Source organism: Chionomys nivalis, chromosome 2, assembly GCF_950005125.1.
Source record: "Chionomys nivalis chromosome 2, mChiNiv1.1, whole genome shotgun sequence".
Lineage (NCBI taxonomy): Eukaryota > Metazoa > Chordata > Mammalia > Rodentia > Cricetidae > Chionomys > Chionomys nivalis.
Window position 1 is genome coordinate 86411051 of NC_080087.1, and position 23762 is coordinate 86434812.

The 23762-nt window shown below is 52.1% G+C and overlaps 1 protein-coding gene across 3 annotated transcripts; it reads left to right on the plus strand.

Moving 5' to 3' along the window:
- The first annotated feature begins 8066 nt into the window (after positions 1-8066).
- On the plus strand, positions 8067-23228 carry Slc7a10 (solute carrier family 7 member 10). 3 transcript variants are annotated; one of them, XM_057757802.1, is made up of 11 exons: positions 8067-8330; positions 17303-17507; positions 19335-19486; positions 19704-19829; positions 19909-20062; positions 20751-20874; positions 20962-21065; positions 21356-21452; positions 21627-21836; positions 22427-22604; positions 22870-23228. In XM_057757802.1, exons 1-11 carry the CDS (start codon positions 8180-8182, stop codon positions 23001-23003), a joined length of 1635 nt encoding a protein of 544 aa, XP_057613785.1. In that variant the 5' UTR covers positions 8067-8179; the 3' UTR covers positions 23004-23228. The 3 variants fall into 3 exon arrangements, with proteins under 3 accessions (XP_057613785.1, XP_057613794.1, XP_057613802.1); XM_057757811.1 differs by having other exon boundaries at positions 21687-21836; XM_057757819.1 differs by lacking the exon at positions 21627-21836.
- Positions 23229-23762: the final 534 nt, after the last annotated feature.

Here is a 23762-nt window from a genome sequence, read left to right on the forward strand (position 1 = left end):
GATTCTACTCTCCTTTAAGACAGGAGAATATAGTTATTGGGAGCATAATTATTCATAAAGCATTATGATACATCCTGACAAGAGATATGGCTGATATACAGGGCCTGAAAAGTATATTTCTCTCCACTAATCTCTTCTTTTTACAGAGGTCGGCAGTCAATGACGGGTTTGAAGCTTCTTCTCCCCAGATGCCTAAGACAGGAGCTTGCATAATTGATGCCTGTTCCAATGACGGGAAAATTTGGGTAAATGAAGAGGACTTTGCCCAAACCAGACGCGGCGTGTCTGTCCTGTTGCAGATGCACAGGAGTTATTAAAATTAATAAGAGAGAGTGGATTGTGGGCCCATATTTCGGTTTGGCACAGTAGCCATTAGCCTGGTCTGAGCTAGGCACATAGCTCTGCAGACAAGCTGTCGCCTCCTTAACAAAAGTCAGGATGTGCTGCTCCTAGTTTCTTTTGTTAGAATGTGGATTACCTGAGGAGAGATGTTGGCTAAAGCTGAGAGTTTCAGAGGTTCGGTGCTTCCTTCCTTTTGTAACTAAGAGGATGTCTTATAGAGATGCTAATTCATGGCCTACCTGACTGCTAGATGTGGACGTGACCTAAGCCCAGGCACCTGGTTGCCTAGGAGACAGCCTAATGGGTTTTCCCCCCACTGGATGTAGATATAGGATGTTCCGAGAATAAAGAGTCATGCTGGCCTTTTCCAAGATGACCTTGTAAGCTGTGTCGGTTTTATTCCTCGCGACTCCGTTTCAGCCGGGTTAGGGAATCTATGTTGGACCCACATGGGCTCCGACAGTTGGGCCACCTGGTAAGATGGCGCTGTCTTGCTGGTCATGTGACTTCCCTCGGAAGCAGTGAGGACATTGACCCTGTGGTTATTGAATACACAGATTGGTCGTAGCAGTCCCGAGTAACAAAGCTTAACACTGAGCTGCTGTACAATCTTTAGATAAAGCTGACAAAAACAGGGTTTTCAATTTTCATTTTATGTGTATGGGCGTTTTGCTTGATATATATATGTGTGTGTGTGTGTGTGTGTGTGTGTGTGTGTGTGTCTTGTGCTACATGCATGCAGTGCCTGTGGTGGCCAGAAGAGGGCATTAGATCCCCTGGAACTGGAGCTATCAATGGTCTTGAGATACTATGTGGGTGCTGGGAATCCAAACTGGGTCCTCTGCAAGAGCAGCCAGGGTTCTTTACTGCTGAGTTGTCTCTCTGCAACTCCCCAAAAAAATAGTTTTAAAAAGCATTTTATTTCTTTCCTCTCTTTTTCCCTTCCTCCTTCTTATCACGTGGTAAGCAGCTTGGCTTCACCCTGTGGTGCTGCCTGAGTACAGGCCCAATGGCCATGGGGCTAATCCATTATGGACAGAACCTCCAAAGATAGCTGCTAAGATATATCCTTTTTTATTGAATAAAAGGCCTTTGACAAATTTCAACGTCTTATGAAAAAAGCCCTGATGAAAGCAGGAACACAAAGGGCATGCCTCAGCACACTAGAGACTGAATAGATGACTTTATGCTAAGTTGGGGACGATTGAAAGTTTTTCCTCTAAAATCACGAACAAGATGAGCCCAGAACTTTAAGACTCAGCCAAAGTAATACGCCAAGGAAGAGATGAGGGATCCAAGAATGGGAATGGGCGCAAGGGAGAGTATCCCATGCAGACTGTATGATGCTACACTTCAGAGACCCGGAAACTCCACCAGAAAACTCTGAGACCTATAAACACTTTCAGCAAAGTAGCAGAAAGCAAAATTACTATGTAAAAGTTAGTAGCTCTCCTGTCTCAAACAGACTTCCGATACCTACTTACACACACTGGCTTCCTGATCAATGGCGCTGTGTGAGGAAGGGTAGGCGGTACAGCCTTCCTGCAGCAAGCGCAGCACTGGGGTGGTGTCTCGGTGAGGGTTTCTATCGCTGAGAAGAGACACGGTGACCACGGCAACTCTTCTAAAGGAAACACTTAATTGAAGGGGCCCACTTACAGTTTCAGAGGTTCAGTTCGTTCTCATCATGGTGAGGAGCATGGTGACCTGCAGGCAGATAAGGTGCTGGAGTCGAGAGTCCTACATCTTGACGCGAAGGCAACAGGAAGTCGACTGACTGTCACACTGAGGGACACTTGAGAAAAAGAGACCTCAAAGCCCGCCCCCACAGTGATACATTTCCTCCCACAAGGCCACACCTCCAAATAGTGCCACTCCCTGGAGGGGGGGGGGCTCATTTTCTTTCAAAGTACCACAGGTGGACTCTGAGATTAAAAGCCTCAAATTACTTTCAGTTTGCTCTCTGCTTTGTCCTTGTGGTTGAGATGGGAGCTCAGCTTCCTTTGCAGGCCTGCTGCTGGCTGCCAGGCTCCTCTGCCATGGATGGACTCTGATCTCTGAAACGTAAGTCAAACTCACTTCTCTCCTCCTTAAGCTGCTTTTGGTGGAGACGTTTTGAACATAGCAACAGAAAACGAGCAACACACCCCGTATAGAAGAATGAAACCATGCAAATCAATGCAAAATGGACCAAAGACTTGCAACTCCGGAGCAGCTAGGGGAAAAGGCATTTCAAGGTGCGGTCATAACAAGGCTTCTAACAGGATCCCAGGAGCCCAGAAAGCAACCCCAAGGACTGGCAAACGGGATCACATGGACTTAAAAAAAAAATATGCATAGCAAAGGAAGAACTAGAGTGAAAAGTCAGCCTACCGAATGGAAGAGGGGAAAAAATCTTCTTTAGCTAGACATGAGACAGGGGGCTAATATCTAGATTCTACTAAAACCTTGACAAACACAAAAATCCCAGACTGTCTCATCCATAGATGAGCAAATGAGTTAAACAAATAGTTCTCAGGAAATTAAAGACAAATGGCCATAAATATTTGAAAGCAAAAGAAGTTAAACATCCGTAGCCACCAGGGAAATGCAAATCACACAGCTTTGAGATTTCTTCTCACCCAGTCGGCATGGCCACCGTCGAGGATGGGAGGCAGGGATGCTGCATGGTGCTGATGCGACTGCAAACTGATGTGGCCACTGTGGAAATCACTATGGAGACTAAAAGCAGAATTGCCATAGGATTCAGCTACCTCAGTCCTGCTGGAGGATTCTGTCAATGCTCCACAGAAATACTGGTACACCCGTGTTCATGGCTGTGGCATTCACGATAATCAAACAGCCTAAAAGGCCATCAACTACGAATGGATAAAGGACACAATGGAATTTGATTCAGCTGTAAAAAAGAAAAAAAAATGCTGTCATTTGTAAGAAAATGAATGGAAGCCGTGTGGCGGTGGTGCACACCTTTAATCCCAGCACTCAGGAGACTGAGGCAGGCAGATCTCTGTGAGTTCAAGGTCAGCCTGGTCTACAAAAGCTAGTTTCAGGATAGGCTCCAAAGCTACAGAGAAACCCTGTCTCGTAAAGAAAAGAAAGAAAGGAAATGAAGGAGTCAGAGAATCATGTTAAGGGAAATAAGCCAGACTCAGAGACTCAGACTCACATCTTTTCTCTGGCATATAGAACTGTATCCAGTTATGTCTGTATTTATCTGTGGCGCTATGAATTATGGGAGGCCTAGAAGGCACAAAAAGAAGAAAACAGTAACCCAGACACAGAAAGACAATTATCACAGGTACTTACTCATAGGTAGTTTTTGAACATAAAGCAAAGAAAGCCAGCCTACAAACCACAATCCCAGAGAACTTAGACAACAATGAGGACACTAAGAGAGACTCACATAGATATAATCTACATGGGAAGTAGAAAGTAGAAAAAGACAAGATCTCCTGAGTAAATTGGGAGCATGGGGACATTGGGGGAGGGTTGAAGGGGGGAAGGGAGAGGCAGGGAGGGGAGCAGAGAAAAATGTAGAGCTCAATAAATATCAATTTAAAAAAGAATATAAAAACAGAGTTAAAAAAAGAAGAGAACAGGAAAGGGTGATAGGGCAGTAAGACAGAATACTACCTGTTTTCTCACATATGTGGAGTCTGACCAAGTACATACACACACACATACATACATACACACATGCATGCATACACACATACATACATACATACACACATGCACGCATACACACATACATACATACATACATACATACACACATGCATGCATACACACATACATACACACATACATACACATGCATACATACATACACACATACATACACCCATGCATACATATACACACATACATACATACATACACACATGCATACATATACACATGCATACATACACACATACATGCAACACACATGCATACATATACACACATGCATAGATACATACACACATGCATACATATACACACACATACATACATACATACATACATACATACATAGGAATACATGTATTTCTGACATAAAATAGAAAGATGTCTACTTGAGGAGAGGAAGGGGACCAGTGAGGGGTGCTTGGGAGGGGTGAGGAAGGGTGCTGAGGCACAAACATAGGCAAGGTACAATAATAGATGCATATAAAAACTTTACCATGAGACCCACTAATCAAAACGTTTGTAAAATAAATAAGTACTTTCTAAGCTAATTCTCAGGCGTTACAGTTTGAGAAGCTAATGCAGATAGGGTACAGTGTGAAGCAAAGTTGAGAGAGTTTTGCTGCCCCACCCGATACCGATACAGAGACGCTGACCTGTCATGGTGTCTTGGCCCCACTGCTCTGCAGTGCCATCTGGTGGTGAGAACCCAGAGCGGGGAGCGCTCTAGGATCCGTCTTGTTTCTCTGAGTTCATACTCACCTCTATGGTGCATTAGCTTGCCTCAGTACCATGTGTCTTCCACACTAGGGTGTACACCTTCCAATGCTAGTCCACTTTACATATATTTCAATATCAGTTTGCCATCTTCTACCCCACCCCCCCAGGAGGAACCAAATAAACACAAAGATATTGAGATGTGCCAACTATCAACCTATTCGAAGGTTAATTTGTCAAAGCCTTTTGTTGTGGAATAATCCTTCTGTACACTGTGAATATATATCACTCCCGTTGGTTAATAAAAAACTGACAGACCAGGAGCCAGACAGGAAATAGGGATGGGGAAGCCAGACATAGAGGACTCTGGGAGGAGGAAAGGTGGAGTCAGGAGAGATGCGAGCCGGTCACCAAGTAATTCCAGGTTTAGAACTCTCACTACATAGATCAGGCCGAACTCAAACTCACAGAGATCTGCCTGCCTCTGTCTTCTGAATGCTGTGATTAAAGGCGTGCAATATCACCCTCAGTGGGGAAAAGGCTATTTTAAATTCCAACAACCAAACATAGTGTATTCTTGAGTGTTTTCTAAAGATTTTCTTATGGAGTAGTTGGTGCACATGCCTTTGATCCTAGCACCCACAAGGCAGAGCAGGCAGAACTCTGTGAGTTTAAGGCCAATCTGGTATACGGAGCTAGCTACAGGACAGCCAAGGCTACATAAAGAAACCCTGTCTTTAAAAAAAAAATTTTTTTTTTCTTAATATTTCCGTGTATGTGTTTAGGTACATTATGTGCAATTCCAGTAGTGGCCAGAAGAGGGTGCTAGATTCTAAGGCACTGGAGATACAGAGGGTTGTGGGCCTTTCTGTGTGGGCGGGGAACTGAACTAGGGTCCTCTGCAAGAGTGACAAGTGCTCTTAACCCATGAGTCATCTCTCTAGCTAGAGTATTTGTTTTTATGCAATTATATAATGTTTTAAATTGTTGCTGGTATACAGAAATATAATTCATTTCTGTATATTGAGCTTGTATCCAGTTACTGGACCAAATAAATTTATCGACTTGCAATTTACCATTCTATTTTAGTTTCTATGCACCCAGTCATATATCCCATGTGAATAACAGCTTTTGCCTTTTCCCTGTCTTCAAACTGCTTTTCTTCTTCTTCTTCTTCTTCTTCTTCTTCTTCTTCTTCTTCTTCTTCTTCTTCTTCTTCTTCTTCTTCTTTCCTCCTCCTCCTCCTCCTCCTCCTCCTCCTCCTCCTCCTCCTCCTCCTCCTCCTTTTCGCCTTGTGACATTGGCTCACATTGTATTTCATAAAACTGACGAGTGTGCCTTTCTCCCCGTCCTCCAGTTCTGTGGTACAGCATTTGCTGTTTTGCCTTTCGGCACGATGGCAGCTGTAGGGATTGTTTTTTGCTTCCTGGGCTCTCTGCCTTCAGGTGGGAAGTTATCTTCAGGTGAAGGCAGCTGTGTTTCTAACTTATTGAGAGTTTTGCAGATGGCTTTAAGTCATGGATGAGCATCTGTTGAGAAAGTCTCGCACTGGCCTCTTAGTCTAGTCTTACTGACTTTTTGAGTCCTGTTTCAGTCTGCAGATTCTATTCAACTAAAACGACCTTCTGCACTATGCCCCAAGACAGAGACATACACACTCCACCCGGTGCAGAGCCCCAGATTCAGCCCTTCCTCTGGGACACAAACGTCATATTTCAAGGCCCAGGAGAGGGTCCACTTTGAAAAACCACTGGCTTTTGCACTGTGACTCTGATGCCATCTTCTGCCCCTTGGCAGCTAGCCTTGGTGGAATAATTCTGGCTGGACCCTCGTCCAGCAGACCTCTTGGCATTGCAAAGGCAATGGAGTTTCAGTCAAACCAGAAGGTCAAGGCTCTCGGATCCTTTGCCTCCTGCAACAATCATGAGTGTCCTGAGGAATCAGGACCTCTCTCCCACCCCAGATGTTCCTTTAAGAGAGCCCGCCACGTTAACTCAACGCGTCTCTGGGGCGGGAGGCAGAGGTCGCCAAGAATGTTGGGCTCCGACGGGAGTGCGAAGGATGTAGCTCTGCCGGGTGGCTTCCCCCACCCCAATCCCCCCAGAATCCTCCCTCTTCTATTTATCAAGTCCCCGCCCCAACTTCGAAGTTCCAGCCTGTAGAGCTGGGCCTTGGCCAAGATCCCACCTCCATGCTCCGCCTCCAGTCCAGGCTCTTGGACTTCAGCGATAGTTCCTTCCAGGGTCCTCCCTATCCTTCCCCAGCAAGCCTGAGGCCGCGATCGGGGGAAGGACCAGTGGCCCCGCGTGGCCTCATCCACATGCAGGAGACGGTGCGAAGCAGCGATCGCCAGCAGCACACAAAGACTGTTCCGCCGCCGGCCACACTGTGCCAGCCTCGCTCCGCCCGCCGCCCTGGTGGCCTAGACGGGCTCCCCCTCCTCCTCGTGCATTTATCTGCCCCACGAGACGGGCTGCACCACCCGATGGCTTCCGGGAGGAGGCAGGCTCCCCTGGACCCTGAGTTCCAAGACCTCCTTGTACCATAATTGCTCCCTTCATGACTCCCTGGCACTTCCAGTAGCCTAGTCACCTTGGGCCATGCTGGACAGCATGGGACCTGGGCCAACGTCCTAGTCCACCGAGCCCTGGCTCTGACCTGTGCAGCTGAGTGTGCGGTGGGGCATAAGGCTGAACCTTAAAGGAATTGGGAGATTCAGAGAGGCAGGAATGGATGGGGGTGTCCCAAGATGCCCTGGGACTCCCTAAGTGACCTCTAGGGTCTCTGAGGTCTTCATCTTTCCGCAAGCCTTTGACCTCCAGAACTGTTCTAGAGACAGCTCCCCCCCCCCCCCGCCGCATCCTTATAACCCCTAGAGGCCAGCGAGCTATCAGAAAGTTTGCGCTGAAGCTGTGAGGTAACTTGCCTCTGGGTCGCAATTCTCACCTGTGCAATGACCATCCTTCACTAATGGGGCACGAGGGATTTAAAAAGTACATGTCGTGGCATGCAGCACCCCCTACTCCCCCCGCCCCCGCGTGCCTTACATAGACTTCTTGAGGGCAGGGCCAGTCTGGTCTTTGAGCTCTGCTACCCCACCTCACCCAAGACAGGGTGTAGCCCCTTCGTTCACTCAACTAGGAAATCCTCGGTAACTTCGATCAAAGCCCCCTCCTGTTTCCCCAGATTGGGGTTGGGGAAAGGGAGTTCCCTTTAAGGGCGGTGGGGGAGGGGGCTGCCGGCGGGCCCTCCTTCCGTCCCTCCCTGGATCCAACCGCTCGGGGGCCCCCGGGGGCCCGGGCTGCGTGCCAGCGCATGCGCCCGTCTGTGGGCGCTGTCCCGGGCTGCGAGGGCCGCGAGCGCACCTACAGACGGGCCGACCGACAGACTGGCGGCGGGCCGGACAGACGGGGTAGCGCAGAAAGCTGGGAAAAGGCGGGACAGCGACATGACAGGCCACATACAGCAGCCCGGAGGGCGCGGGAACCCCGGCCCTACGCCCTCGCCTTCCCCGGGTCCTGGACCCGGCCCGGGCACTTCGGAGCGGGTGGCGCTCAAGAAAGAGATCGGACTGGTGAGCGCCTGCACCATCATCATCGGTGAGCGGGGTGCACTCGGGGTGGAAAGCTCTGGGGATCCCCTTGGAATTTCTCCCTCACAGGGTCAAAGAAACCCTTGGAGCACCTGTTGCGATGGCTGCAGAATACACTTGACCCCTCTCGGAACAGGGCCTGGCATAGTAACCGCAGATCCTTTTGCCCCCTCTTCCCCAATCTCTCTGGAAAGTTGAGCGTGGAGGTGGCGTTGCGCGCGGGTGTGTGTGGGGGGGTCTCCTTGCTGCAACCTCCCCTGGTCTTCATTTCTCTGTGGGGCTTTGTCAAGGCAATTACCCTGCTTCCCTCTTGGAAACGGAATTAATGACTAGGCCTGCTTTTAGTGGCAAGTTCTGGATTGCAGGGCAGGCTGTCTATTACCCTACTGCCTGCCGGGTTCAAGTGCCAGGGCGGTGAGGCCATCTCTTCTGAGAAAGCGGGAAGGACTGTGGGGAAATGGCCAGGTAGAGCTTAAATCGAGAGGAAATTGTCCCTGAGCCGTCTTTCCTGGCAGATGTGGCAACAGAATTCTGGCAGAGGCAGTGGAGTAGCCAGCGATAGCGCTACCAGGAGCAGACCAAGCCTCCAGGAGAGCTCCCGTTCAGCCCTGGGACCTGAGTGGGTGCTCTCATGGTCTGGCCCTTTTATTCTCCTTACAGATGGGGCCCCTTGGGTAGGTAGAAGGCTTGGAGACAGGGACAGTGGTGTTGCCCCCTACACACACACACACACACACACGAACACACACGCACACACACGAACACACACGCACACACACACCTCTGTCCCTTGACTTCTGAAGGAGAACTGGGTTAACCCTCTTGGGAGGGACCTTTTCTCTTCCCCTGTGCCCAGGAGTTGGGGGTCTAGAAGATCAATAATTAGGGCCTTGACTGTCCTCTTCCCCGGCCAGTGGGAGCTGCAGCCACAACTTTGCCCTTCTGCCCTTTGACCCCTGGAGATAGAGAAAGGCTGAGGGGCTCACTGGGACAGGCTGACCTTTTCAGGCTTCATGCCCCTCGATGAGACACTCCAGCTGGAGAGATGTAGTATCTCCTAGGTACCCAGCATCCTCATACCTAGAGTCACCCCTGAATCCAGTTCCAGACAGTTCCTCCATCTTGTCCTCTAGAATGGTCCTGCTGTACCTCTGGGAGCCCCTGCCTGGCTGTCTGATAACAGAAAGGGTCGAGTTGGGGTTCGGCCAGAGAGTACTAGTTAGACCTTTTCCTGCACCAATATCCTTTGTAGGGGCCGCACCCCAACACACAAAAAGGGGAAGCCTACATATCACTGCTGCGCTAGTGAGTCAAGAGGCTGCCCATGTCTGGGGCTGGCTACAGTGCCCGAGAGGTTCTCAGAGAGACATAAAACCTGGCAGTCACGCACCACACATTACCCTCGTTATGGTCCTGTCCTCCTCAAGTCAGTCAGAGGCTGCCAGGGTTCCAGCCTCAAGAAGAGGGTGACAGTGGCCTGATAGGGAGTAGGAGTGGAGCTCCACCATCTTGCTCCTTCTCCAGCACAGGCGTTGGAGGACCTGTGCCTTGGAGTCTGGGTCTGGCCCACCAGTTCCCTTCACCCTTTCAGCTTATTCTTGCTCCATGGCTCCCCCTTGGCCTCCAGAAGCTGAAGGCTGAGGAGGGTGAAAGCCAACTCAGCTAAGTGACGATGGTAGACGTGGGGACAGAGTTCAGATGATCATCTCTTGTCCATGGTACTGGTGGTCTCCTATGGGCCCGGCTCACGGAGCTCTGAAGAGTTTCTGCCAAGACACTGAACCAGACAGTAGACAAACCAAATGGGAGGAGGCCAGAGCTGCACCTCCGGATGCCCCAGGGGTCCCCCTTCTTCCATGCAAGGCCCTGTGGCTGCTTCCCACATGGCTCAGCTCCCAGTTTTTTGGGTGTGCCTGCTTCTTCTCCATCCTAACCCGGGAAGCTCATACTTTAATATACACGTCTGGAGAAAGTCACCTCTTCGCTGTGAGTAACCTGTCTTTATGGGTTAGCTGTCACGGGATATTTCCAAAGCGTTCGATGAAGCCTCCCATTGGTTCTGTGATTCACATCTCGATACATTGTCTGCCTCAGCCCAGGCGGAGGAGTAAGACTTTGGGGGATGGGAGATATGGACGATTGGCTGCAGAGAAGATGAGACTGCCCCTCAACTGTAGGACTGTGCTCACAGCCAAACCTGGAGGGGATGAGGAAGGAAGGAAGCAGCCAGTGGGGACAGAGCTGTGCAGGACACCAGCGCACCAGATACCTGTTCAGAGTGCCACCTCTCGTTATACTATGGATTTACTTTACCTCTTTTGATTCTCATGCCCGCCCTGTGGGATGGCAAGTTTTGTACCCATTACACAGCTAGAAAAGCTGAGGTTGAGAGATAAATGGTAAATTCTCAACTGGTGAGCTCAGAATTTGAATTCAAGTTTCCAGAGTCCTTTGTGTGATGGAGGTTTGGCAAAGCGAAGGCCTGACTCAACCCTGTTGATGGAGGGCGGCCGGGGATTGAGCTAGAGTAGACAGATCTCCCTCTGCTATGCAGGAACAGAACAAAGAAAGCCAGTCCTTCCTGTGGCTGTGCACACAGGGTCTTATCCTGCTGTCGAGACCTCAGCTATCCCTCTCACACAAGCCCAACAGACCGAGTCACTGTAGCTTTGCCGCCCAGGCCACTGCTTCTCCGCTTTCCTTCTGGGACTCAAGTGTCTAACTCATGTAGGTGTCTGAACGTCAGGCTCAAACGTATGCAGGGATGTGAGGGGCTAGTGCATGAACCCCACCTTTCTAGAGGCCAGTCCCTTGTCATCCAGCCCTCCGCATTCTTGTCCACAATCCCCAGGGCCGTAAGTCAACAGGTCTCGTCAGAGACACTCTTCCTTACCCGTCCTGAGGATAACCCCAGCCCCACTTACAAATGAAGAAACTGAGGCCCTGAGCGGCAACCTACTCAAGATCAGATGTCCTTAGGACAGCGAAGGGGGCATCACTGGAAATCGAGGCAGCTGCAGCCACAAGGCTGACCCCAGAGACCCTCATGCACCTGTTCATGGATGCCAGGTGCGTTGGACACCCAACAGGACGCAAGGCAGGCTGGTCCCTCTGCTGGGGCTGACGCCCCAGTGCAGACAGTCAGCACACAAAAGAATCAGCCAGACACGCAACCAGTGGCCACGATAAGTATTGGGATCAGGTGTCGGAGGCAGGAAGGAGGGCAGGTTGTGCTGGGGCAGGGTGGAGTCTGACAGGGCTTCCTGGTGGGTTGTGAGCTATGGTAAAGACTTTGCCTTTTTTTCCCTTTAGGAGGTGGGGGCTGTGGGGCAAGGGGGTGACCTGAAGAAAGATGTGATGGAACTCAGCTCACTATGGAGGAGAGGCCATGGGGATAAAGGTTACAGAAGGGAGGCCAGGCAGGAAGTCACTGGGACAGAGTCAAGGGTGGCTTCAGATGGGACAGCGGTGGAAGGCGAAAAGTTCAGGTCAGTGTTTGTGACAGCCTGGACGTGGGGCAGGAGGGGACGGTAACAGAGATGGTGGCCTGAGCAGTAGGGAGGACCGTTTGTCTCTGATTGGTCAGGACAACTTCAGAAAGGAACAGATCCACAGAAGGGACAGAAAGTTGGGGGTTCTGTTTGGAGTTATGTGGGAGAGGCTCACTAGTGGGAAGTTTGTAGCCTAGGCTGAGTTTAGTGGGGGTCCCTGCTCTGGTTAGAAGTTTGGGGATTGCCATAGTGGGCAGGATAGTACTAGGGAGGGTCAGGGGCCCTGGACTCAGCCCTGGGCACCCAGTGGTTAAAAGTCAGGATTAAAATGAAGGAGCTACAAAGAATTCCAAGAAACAGGGCGTGGAGGTATGCACCTGTCGCCCCTGCACTCGAGAGCGCCATGAGTTCAAGAGCAGCCTGAGCTACGTATCCAGACTTTGCTCAAACAAATAAAAAAGCCTGGGAAGCCAGCCTCTCAGGAGCTTGGCTGGGATAGTGAGTGGGCAGCATGCACTAGCCTGCTACATAACACCATCTAATTGAGGAAGATGCCGTCTGGGGCTTGAGGGTCAGAATCAGTATCTTAGAATTTGTTGGTGATCCTGACAAGTCTGGGCCTGGAGACTGGGCCCTGGCAAGCGTAGCCGGCTTGACGGGACTAGACTGGGAAGGCCAGAGCGAAAGGTCTTCACATATCTGTTCATCCTCTCTCCAAAGGAAACTGGGTTAAGCTGGAGGTGCAGGCTGGCTCATTGGCAACCAGGGCACGTCTTGGATGTCCCCACTCACCTCCTTGGTATTCTACCAAGACCTCAGTGGGGCCACTATCACACCAGGGAAGGACACTCTTACTAGAAAGACCCAGAAGAGGAGGGCAGACTTCATCCAGGCCTCAGCAAAGTTCTAAGTGCTCACCCCAGGATGTTGGGGTCCCTCTGGGAATTGGGTCTCCAGAGGGAAAGTTGTGTGGGGCACAGGGATCTCCTGGTTTTATAAAAATGGTGAGATCCATAAGTACTTCCCTTGGCAACTGATGTGCCAACCAAAGCATGCCAATGCCTAGGTATTAACGAGTCCCTTTCCACCTACCCCCTGAGCTATGAGAAGGAGGTAGCCATCAGATTCCTGGGGTCCAGGTGGGTGATTTGGAGAGATATCTGGATGGGGGAGGGGTGCTTCTTATAAGTCTGGTGACCAGGGCTGTTCACAACAGCAGGGGACAGGGAGCCTGATCAGGATCAAGAACTTAGCAACATGCTTCTTCTCTGGCCAAGTCAGATCAAATTGGTTCTCTGCTGAGCCCGGGGCCCCACTAACGGATGGAGAAACTGAGTCCCAGAAGAGAGTACTTGCTAGACGTATAATCCTGTATGTGTTTCTAAGGATAGAAATGTTGCCAGTGTTGTGACCTCCCTGTCCCTCCTCAATCAGACTGCATGTTACACACACACACGCGCTTGAGCCGTGGATAAGCACGTGGCTCATTCTGCAGACTTGACCTCCACAGCCTACCCCTGTGACCTCTATGGTCTGCTACCGCCTCCCCGAAATAGGTCAGCAAGCAGCATAGCCACAGGGAACAATGGCCCTTTCTTCATTCCTCCTGGAGGCAAGTAAGCCCATCAGGCCAAACATCTTAATGTGATAAAACTACCCGGCGACAGCACAAGGAAGGGGGATGGGAGAAGACTCAGAGGTCCTCCCACCTGCCTGCCTGGAAGGACCAACAGGAACCAGAGGACTGCTGTCCCATTGAATGGACAGGAATGTAGAGGCCTCGGGACCCGCCTCTCCCTGGCTGTCAGTCAGATGCCCACCTTAGGACTCTATAATATCTTCATATCTTCATATCTTGGTCCTGTTGGACCCTGGGTCCCACCCCTCCTGTTCTTACTTCCTTTTATCCTCCTCTTTCTCCTCTTCCTCTTTCTTTTCCTCCTCCTTTCTCCCCTTCCTCCTCTTCCTCCTCCTCCTCCAATGCAGAATTCCTCAAGGGCTGGTGTATTCATTGCAGTTTCTTTTCACAAGACAGATCTACAGGACTTGAATGTGGGATCCAAGAACAGAGTTCTTAACTTACCCCTGGTAAGAAGAACACTCTAAAACAGTGGTTCTCAGCCTGCAGGTCATGACCCCTCTGGCAAACCTCTAGCTCCAAAAATATTTACATGACAATTCATAAGAGTAGCAAAACTACAGTTACGAAGTAATACCCAAACTAATTTTATGGTTGGGGGGTCACCACAACACGAGGGACTGTATTTAAGGGTTGCAGCATTAGGAAGGTGGAGCACCATTGCTCTAGAACATCAGCTCTAGGGACCCTCCTCACATCCATAATCACTCAGGCACTTAGGACCACCCCACTAACCCTGTCCTCAGCATTCTGCCACCCACCCCCTCGTTGCCCTCTGCTGCTTACCCAAGCCCACCACCCTGTGGCTGCCTGCATCCACCCCACCCACATGGTACCCAGAGCATCCAACACGGTGTCGTGGTTTCTTTGTCATTTTCAAGCATGAGTCCGGAGCAGGTGCTCCAGGTTGTCCTGCCTGGCAGAGTTCTCCGCTTGCCCACAGGCCCTCAGAGACACATACACCTTACAAATGAGGAACCGTCATCCTTTGCGTCCATGTCTGGAGGCCACATGGGACATCAGGGTGATCGGTCATCTATTAGTTTACACGGTACCTGCAGTGAGTACCGGTGCAGGGCCCAGGTGTTTGAGCCACAGGAGAGAAGTTCTGAATGGTCACCTGAAGCACGTGTCCACAACAATCATGCATTTCCACACACGCCCAGTCCAGCACTGGGGTCTTAGCCACTTGGCTCAGGGCTAGTGATGCTTCCCTGACCCCGAAGACCCTGTGAGTTTTCAGCAGACGGAGTTGTGTAGAGCTATGGGGTCTCCACAGGAGAGGGGTGCCTCAGAGCCTTGGATGCTCCCAGCTCCAACATACCCAGTGCCTTCCAAGGCCACCCAGCCCCCGTTGGCTTCAAACTCCACTGGCTTTTGGCAAATCCTGTTCCGCCAGGTCCTGAGAACTACCGCCGGATGGAGCGAGCTCAAAAACTCTTTACAAACGCAGCAGCCCACCCAGACCTTGGGCCCCTTGTCTGAGATATGGAAGGTGGCTCCTCCCCAACTTCCCCAAGCCCAGCCCCATTCCCACAAAGCTGTCGAGGGTTATGGCTTACCTCTGGGGACTGGAGCACAGGAATTATTCCATCCTTATCTGGATGTATTTAGGGCTCCTGGGATGTGACCAGAACACCAAGTAGGGTATCGTGGCTGTCCAGACTGGAAATCTGTGTCGACTGGGGGCGGGGGTGAGGGACGGCAGGGTGGACCTGGAATGAATGCAGATTGGCAACCGCTGCTGTGTCCTCTGCCAGCCCCGCCTGTGGACCTGACAGGTGAAGTGAGCAGACTACACACACACACACACGCACATGCACACTTTGCCCTACTAGGAGGGGGCTGAGCTGATGGCTCCACCAGTGCTAGCTCTATTGTACATGTGTACATGTAGCCAGTGACTGGAATTCTTTCCTGTGGGCAGGCTCCAGTGCACATCCTGGGGTCTGCACAGACTCTAGTGCACATCCTGAGGTCTGGACAGACACTAGTGCACATCCTGAGGTCTGGACAGACACTAGTGCACATCCTGGGGTCTGGACAGACACTAGTGCACATCCTGGGGTTTGCACAGACACTAGTGCACATCCTGGGGTCTGGACAGACACTAGTGCACATCCTGGGGTTTGCACAGACACTAGTGCACATCCTGGGGTTTGCACACACACTAGTGCACATCCTGAGGTCTGGACAGACACTAGTGTGCTTCCTGGGGTTTGCACAGACACTAGTGCACATCCTGGGGTTTGCACAGACACTAGTGCACATCCTGGGGTTTGCACAGACACTAGTGCACATCCTGGGGTTTGCACAGACACTAGTGCACATCCTGGGGTCTGCACAGACACTAGTGTGCTTCCTGAGGTCGGGACAGACACTAGTGTGCTTCCTGAGGTCTGGACAGACTCTAGTGTGCTTCCTGGGGTTTTTCCCACCTGGGGTTCAGGCACAGACCTCTGACCCTCTGCTGCCTTTTACACAATGTGAAGCCGGGTTTAGAGACCTGTCTGTAAAATGGCCCACTGAAAAGGCTCAAAGAGCACAGGCATGGGGTCCTCATCTGGTTCACAGCTTGGTGTCTTTTTTTTTTTTTTTTTTTTTTTTTTTTTAAAAATTTTATTTATTTATTATGTATACAATATTCTGTCTGTGTGTATGCCCACATGCCAGAAGAGGGCAGCAGACCCCATTACAGATGGTTGTGAGCCACCATGTGGTTGCTGGGAATTGAACTCAGGACCTTTGGAAGAGCAGGCAATGCTCTTAACCTCTGAGCCATCTCTCCAGCCCCACAGCTTGGTGTCTTTACCGGGACCTTCAGCAGCAGGCAGTGAGGGCACCTGCCTTCCCTCAGTCCTGGGCACTGCACCGGGCTCACTGCAGGTGCAGAGTAAACTACCAGACGACAAATCATCCTGATGTCCCATGTGGCCTCCAGGCATAGGCACGAAGGATGAGGGCTCCTCGTTTGTAAGGTGGAGACAAAAGTTTCTGTCCATGGCTGGTGTGGGTGTCTGTGGAGGAGTGGAGAGAATCAGGGTCCTGAGGCTTCTGCAAGGGGGAGCTCCCGGGGGTTTAGGGCTTCCTTGTGCAAAGGCGTCATCTACTCACCCGTGGAGTAGGGAATACAACTGTGGCCTCTGGGTGTCTGGGAGACAGAGCAGACGCTGGACTGCATGAGTTCTCAGCATCCATTTAGCCTCATACTTCTCAACAGACAGAGCAGGATGGGGCTGTGTCTGGGTATTGTGGGACTCGGCACCTGCAGTGAGTGCCGGTGCAGGGCTGAGCGCAGGCAGGCGGCCCACCGCCTGCTGGTGGAGGTACCCGATAAGACACTGAGCTGTGGACTAGATGAGGTTAATAGGAGAAGGGCAGGCAGATGGAAGATGGACCAAGGTTTTGCTGTGGGAGACTAGCTCTGGCCAGCGGGTGGGAGGGTACCAGATGGCAGGATCTGAGGACCTGAGCCTTGGCCATGCCTGGGGTATGTGGATTACAGACCAGTGCCCATTCTCTGCCATTGTTCAGATGGCTGGGACACCTCACTCTCACCTGGAGTGGAAATCAGGGAACAGGAGAACTCAGTAACCAATACTGGCTAGCTGGGCAAGGTGCCATTCCCCAGCCAGAGACAGAAAAAAGCCAATGGTGATCCCAGAGTGGACCCACCCAGGTCCGAGAGTCTCAGCAACAGTCCATGCCTCCAGATCACCTGCCTTCACTCCTCCAGGGCTGGCCAGGCTCCCTTCTTCACCGAAGTATCTTGGGCCTTCTACCCCCCAAGAAGCCTGAGCCCCTGACTGGTGCCTCAGTCTGATACCCCCTCACTCTCTCTCTCTTCAGGGAACATCATTGGCTCAGGCATCTTCATCTCACCCAAAGGTGTCCTGGAACACTCGGGCTCCGTGGGTTTGGCCCTCTTCGTCTGGGTCCTGGGTGGGGGCGTGACGGCTCTGGGCTCACTCTGCTATGCAGAGCTGGGTGTCGCCATCCCCAAGTCTGGTGGGGACTATGCCTACGTCACTGAGATCTTCGGGGGCCTGGCTGGGTGAGTGTGCAATCCTGGCAGGGGATGTTCTCTCTGCTATGGGGTGAGGGTAGATGGAAATAGTGGCTGGGGTTGTCTGGCAGCCTTCCCTAGCTAGGGTGGGGAGCACCAATGCCCACTTCATTTCTCTGGTATCAGATCCTTGCCCTCTCTGGGTTTCCTTTGTGTTACCTTATTCTTTTCTCTTCCTTGGTCTGGTATTCTGGGACAGAGTCTTTCTATATAACCCAAGTTGACCTTCAACTCACAATCCTCCTGCATGTACCTCTCCACTGGGGATGACAGGCCTGCCAGAAACAGGACCCCCACTTCTGTGGAACTCCCTTTCAACTCTATTCCCCTTGGGGCGATTTTGGAGGGGGGGACGCTCTTACTCTCTGAAGCCACTAGATGATGCTAGCACTCAGGTGAGGAAGGTCTCTACTCTAGTAAAGCCATTGCTGCAAGAGGAGAGAGAAGGGGCATGACATATCTTCCCACGCCTGTTTTAACTGGGACACACACACACAACTGTCCCCAACCTCAAGTTTTTCACAATGCAGAACAATCCCTCAAATGGGATTCAACCTAAAAGATCCTTGCCCTGAGAATGTGGCCACAGTCAGCAGCTATGCAGCAGAGAGTGGGTGCATACCAGGCAAGGAAACCCAGCTTACACAGCCTTATAAAAAGAATGCAGTTTGTATCAGCCCCCTCAGCAAGGAGAGCATCTTTTCCAGGCCCCGAGAGCATGACCAGAGGATGTGGTGGGCTGAGTAGGGTGTCTGTCTGCAGTGGATAGAGGCCAGGCCAGCTTCAGAGCAGGAGTGGAGGAGATGGGGAGTTAAAGTCGCTGTAGTTGTCCAGATGCGTTCAGTGAAGATGCTTAAGATCCCAGTCTGTCTTAGTCATTAACAGCCTGACTCAGGAGGACACAGTAGCCAGTGTGTCATGAGGGTGAGGTATGTGAAGCAAGAGTGACACCCACTTCCCACTTTAACGGCGGCCCCATAGATGATGGTCTCAGTAGATGGGAGCTCTTGGGGTAAGACTTGCACCATCGTGAAGGTCTGTGGCACATTGAAGGAGATGCTTAGTTGGGCCTTGGGTAGAAAGTCTGGGACCCACAAAAGCAGAAGTCTGTTACTGTGGGCCTGGAGATAATAGTCAGGGAGAAGGTGACAGAAAAATGGCCCTGGACCCCACTTCATGGGCAACCAGAATGCAAGGATGAGCAGAAGGGATAGGCTGTCGGTCCATAATGCCTCAGAAGCCAAGGATGAGCAGAAGGGATAGGCTATAGGTTCATAATGCCCCAGAAGCCAAGGGGTTGGGTTATGCAAAAAGGGAGGGGGTGGATCAAAGATGAACATTAAGAGGCCTGTCCCAAGGAGCCTCAGTGGCGAGCCAGGAGCTGGCTAAAGCCATTCTCAAGGGTGTGGGCAGCAGCACCTGTCTGGATGAAGGCAGTCCTTGAACATATACCTTAGCAGAGTCCCGGTTCCCCATGGGATAACGCATAGGTGAGGTTCTGGTATCAGGGACATAAATCACTCTTCTTCCAAAATCAAGGCAGGAGCACCGCTCAGCATCAACCATCTCAAGTCATGAAGTGCCAAGAGCCCTGGACAATGCTATAGCTTAAGGGCTGGGATTCACCTGCCTGGACTCAGGGGGCAGCCTGGGATCAGTTTCCAGTTGTTCCGATTCCTACCTCCCCAGCCTCCGCAGTCCACCAGCTCTGGGGTGGGGCCGGCTCATCTATTCCAGACCCTCACGTCTGAGCCAGGCCAGCATGGGTAGGGGAACTGAGAATGCCTGTGCCATGCTGGCTCTCACCGCTCACAGATTCCTGCTGCTCTGGAGTGCTGTCCTCATCATGTACCCCACCAGCCTGGCTGTCATCTCCATGACTTTCTCCAACTACGTGCTTCAGCCCGTCTTCCCCAACTGCATCCCCCCAGCCACTGCCTCCCGAGTGCTCTCCATGGCCTGCCTGAGTGAGTGGTCTTGAGCCTCTGTCCTCTTGGCAGCCGGCTGCCCCCCACCTCGTGATACTCTCTGTCCACTCTGACGGGAGGAAAGCTGAGTGGGAGCCCCCGGCTGCTATCACCTGTAACACTTATCTCAAGCCCCGGGCTTCCGGCTGCTGAAGACTCTGCCCTTGCTTTCTGGCCTAGATTTGGCCTCAGGTGCCCATGCCCCTTTCTTCTCCAGTGCTCCTGACTTGGGTGAACAGCTCTAGCGTTCGCTGGGCCACGCGCATCCAGGATATCTTCACTGGCGGGAAGCTGCTGGCCCTGGCGCTCATCATTGGTGTTGGCTTTGTCCAGTTCTTCCGAGGTAAGAAGCAGGGTGGGAGCGTTGGAGAGAATGGGGGTGGGGGCGCACTGTGCTAATCCCTGACATCTGGGCTCCCCAGGACACTTCGAAGAGCTGAGGCCCACCAACGCCTTTACCTTCTGGATGACGCCGTCTGTGGGCCACCTCGCCCTGGCTTTCCTACAAGGCTCTTTTGCCTTCAGTGGCTGGAACTTCCTCAACTATGTCACCGAGGAGCTGGTTGACCCTCGCAAGTGAGTGAAGCTGCCGGGCAGGCACTGGGAGGAGAAGCAGCTGTCCCCACAGATCTGCTGTCACCGAGGCCCAGAATGGCCATCCACTGGCCACACTTGCTGCCATGACAACAGGCTCGAAGGAGAGCCCCGAAGCCGTGTTCTTCCCTGTCTGTGTCTGCAGCTGCAGCCTGACCCCTTGTAGGGCCTCAGAAAGACTTGAATATCGTTAACACTGCTGTGTTTAGTGGTTTACATTTGGTCCAACATTGTACATACGCACACAACATGGTCCTGAAGGATAGAGCCCATGACTCTCCATCTGATGTTCAGTCAGGGACCTTGGCAGGGACAGTGGCAGCTAAGGGGGGCAGGGTTGGGTGGAGAATCCCCAGGGAGATCTCAGACTTGACGGCTGAGCTCTGAAGGCATCTGGGAGATTTTCTAGGCTGACTTTGTCTCTATGCAATGTTTCCTTTCTATCCAGACATTAATTAGTTCCTGCCCTCAGGGGAGGACGTGTCCTCATCCCAGTGGCCTCATCATGTGTCCCTCCTTCCGTTAGCTTGTACTCAGACGGGCAGGGGGAAAGGCAGACAACCATATGTCCCTGTCCCCAGTAGCAGTGCTGGTCTCTTTCCTGCCTGAAGCCGCCCCCGCCTGGGCACACACGAGACTCTAAGACTGACACTCCGATCTCTGTCCCCAGAAACCTACCTCGTGCCATCTTTATTTCCATCCCCTTGGTCACTTTCGTGTACACATTCACCAACGTTGCCTACTTCACCGCCATGTCCCCACAGGAGTTGCTGTCCTCCAACGCAGTGGCTGTGGTGAGTGGGGACCTTGGCCCTCTCTGCAACCCCTGCCTGCACCCCATCCCTAGCCTCATACTTGGCCTCTCTTCTGTGCCCACGCAGACCTTTGGCGAGAAGCTGTTGGGCTACTTCGCGTGGGTCATGCCTGTCTCCGTGGCACTATCGACTTTTGGAGGGATCAATGGCTACCTGTTCACCTCATCCAGGTGACCAGACTGAGGAAAGGGGGAGAGGGTGGTATAGGTAAGACCAGGCGGGTGACTTTCTGTGTGCAGGCTGCGCTAGGGGCCATGGGAGGGGAAAGCAGAGGCAATGAATTGTCCAGTAACAAATGTCTGATCCCAATCTTGAGGGTAAGAAGGCCAGGAGGCAGACTACATGAGGAGAGCTGGCAGGGCCTGGAGGGCCGAGGGCAATGGTCCGACCTGGGTTCTAGCAACCCACAGAGAAGCTCCAACACCTGCTCTGGCTCATCCATCGCCCTCCCTGTGCCTAGGCTATGCTTCTCTGGAGCCCGAGAGGGACACTTACCCAGCTTGCTGGCCATGATCCATGTCAGACGCTGTACCCCAATCCCTGCCCTCCTCGTCTGTGTAAGTCTGAGAACCTAACCATCCAGTGCACATAGCCAGAAACACCTAGTGATGGCTTTCTTTTTAAGATAATGGCAAAAACTCATTCCCTGCCTATGGTAGATAAGCCGTGGAGGGTGGGAAAGGGCTGGGACTCACCTGACCTCCTGACCTGAGTGGGAAGGCCCAGAGCAGCCCGCAGGGATGGCCAGAAGCAGGTGGGAGGCCAGCCGTCAGCCCTCGGTCCTCTCCCAGTGCGGGGCCACAGCGGTCATCATGCTCGTGGGTGACACATACACACTCATCAACTATGTGTCCTTCATCAACTACCTCTGCTACGGAGTCACTATCCTGGGCCTGCTCGTGCTGCGCTGGAGGCGGCCAGCACTCCACAGGCCCATCAAGGTGAGGCTGGAAATAACCAGGGCCGCCTTCATCTCAGTTGAGCACCCGAGGCAGGTGTGGGTGACAATGGCCAGGAGGACCACAGCATTTGCAGAGGGCAGGGCTTCCCATGCACTGACATAGTCTCTCCTCACAACCCCAGGAAGCATGTGCTTTTAATATTCCCAGTCCACAGACGGGAACAATGAGACGAAGGTCACATGAGCTGCCAAGGACAGGGCCTGGAATTCTCATGCTCTCACATGGAAGAGTGACAGAAAAGTCCCCCCTTCTGTATATAAATCCTGAAGACTGCCTGAAATAGGAAGCACTGAAAAAATAGTTGAGCTACAGCCAAATACAAACAGCATTCTGCAGATAACTGCAATGGATAGCTCAGCACACTGCTCAAGTAGACAGCCTCAGCAGTTCAGCCAACTAGTCAACCCAGGGATGGCTCTCCAGGGCACTGGGGTGCAACCAGAGGGGGCCAATGCAGGCCCTAGTTCCCAAGAGATGGAGGAAGTGCCTCTGATCCCCATGGTGGTTCAGGAAGAAGAGCTAGGGTGATGCCCCTCCCCCGGTGCTCCTGTGCTTCCTTTCTCTGTTAGGTGAACCTCCTCATTCCTGTTGCGTACTTGGTGTTCTGGGCATTCCTACTGGTCTTCAGCTTCATCTCAGAGCCCATGGTCTGTGGGGTCGGCGTCATCATCATCCTCACTGGGGTCCCCATCTTCTTCCTGGGAGTATTCTGGAGAAGCAAACCAAAGTGTGTGCACAGACTCACAGGTGAGCCAGGTTTTGCCACCATGCCTCTTGGGGGGGTAAGGTAAGCATCTCTTTGATCCCACCCAAGAACAGGGACCTCTGCCAGCCTGGCTGGTGACAAAGGACCCAGTGACTTCCCTCCAAACTTCCTGCTACGTGTAGATGTGGCCAGGATCCATCTGCAAAGGAAGCAACTCTTTGCCCAAAGGAGGTATCAAGAGTTAGGGTCATCCCTGCCTCAAAGGATCAACACCCTGCCTCCCACGATCTATCTGTCTGTTCTTAGAGTCCATGACACGCTGGGGCCAGGAGCTGTGTTTCGTGGTTTACCCCCAGGGCTCCCTGGAGGAAGAGGAAAATGGCCCCATGGGCCAGCCCTCTCCAATGCCCATCACGGACAAGCCCTTGAAGACACAATGAGACCGTGCAGAGACTGAAACAGCTGATTCTGTTTACATGTTGTTTATTAAGGAGGGTTTTGTGTTTTGTTTTATTTTCAAAAAAAAATTCTGGAAAAAAAAGAGATCTGACCCTTAGAGGCCTACTGTAAGGGACCGGCCACTGGGGTCAGGCTTCCTGCCTTAGCACTGCCCTGCTAGCTTCTCCTGAAAAGCCTGGAAATAAACAGGGCTGGTTGTTGCTGTGTGCGAGGGGAGTCCATGGGGACTCGGCATGGTGTATCAGTTGCTAGCTGGGAAGGTGCTATGGAGGAGGTTTCTGGTGGGTTTTGCTGCTGGAACCTGAGGCTGAACCATGGGGCCCATAGGAGGCAGTGAGACTCCATCTATGACCCTCCAGGAAAACCCAGACATCCCCAGCTGTGACTGCCCTTTCCCATAAATCACCAGAGTGAATGGTGCCACTTCTGATAGCACAGCATCGCTCTGGCTTCAGGTGGGGAAACTGAGGCTCTGAGGCAGGACAGGATGGACATTACCGTTGTCACTCAGTGCTTTGACTTCGGTATCCTGAGAAAGCATGGAATGGCTTCTCTCATGGTCAATCTCACCCATATTTCCAGTCTCACCATTGTGCATAGGCACTGACCCAGCAGCCAGTGGGCAGAGTGCCCCAGCCTAGCCAGGCCCATGCTACCACCACAGGCATGAGGATGGGGCAGAAGCCACTACCCCGTCTCCCCCAAGGGCCCTGTGGGGAAGGGTGGATAGAGCACTCACC

What these genes read in the sequence shown, in the direction of transcription:
- Slc7a10 (XM_057757802.1), top strand. Translation starts at nt 8,180, where the DNA reads ATGACAGGCCACATACAGCAGCCCGGAGGGCGCGGGAACCCCGGCCCT. An exon ending in GAGCTGGTTGACCCTCGCAA is followed by an intron (nt 20,063 to 20,750) that starts GTGAGTGAAGCT and finishes CTCTGTCCCCAG; the next exon opens with AAACCTACCTCGTGCCATCT. An exon ending in CCTCCAACGCAGTGGCTGTG is followed by an intron (nt 20,875 to 20,961) that starts GTGAGTGGGGAC and finishes GTGCCCACGCAG; the next exon opens with ACCTTTGGCGAGAAGCTGTT.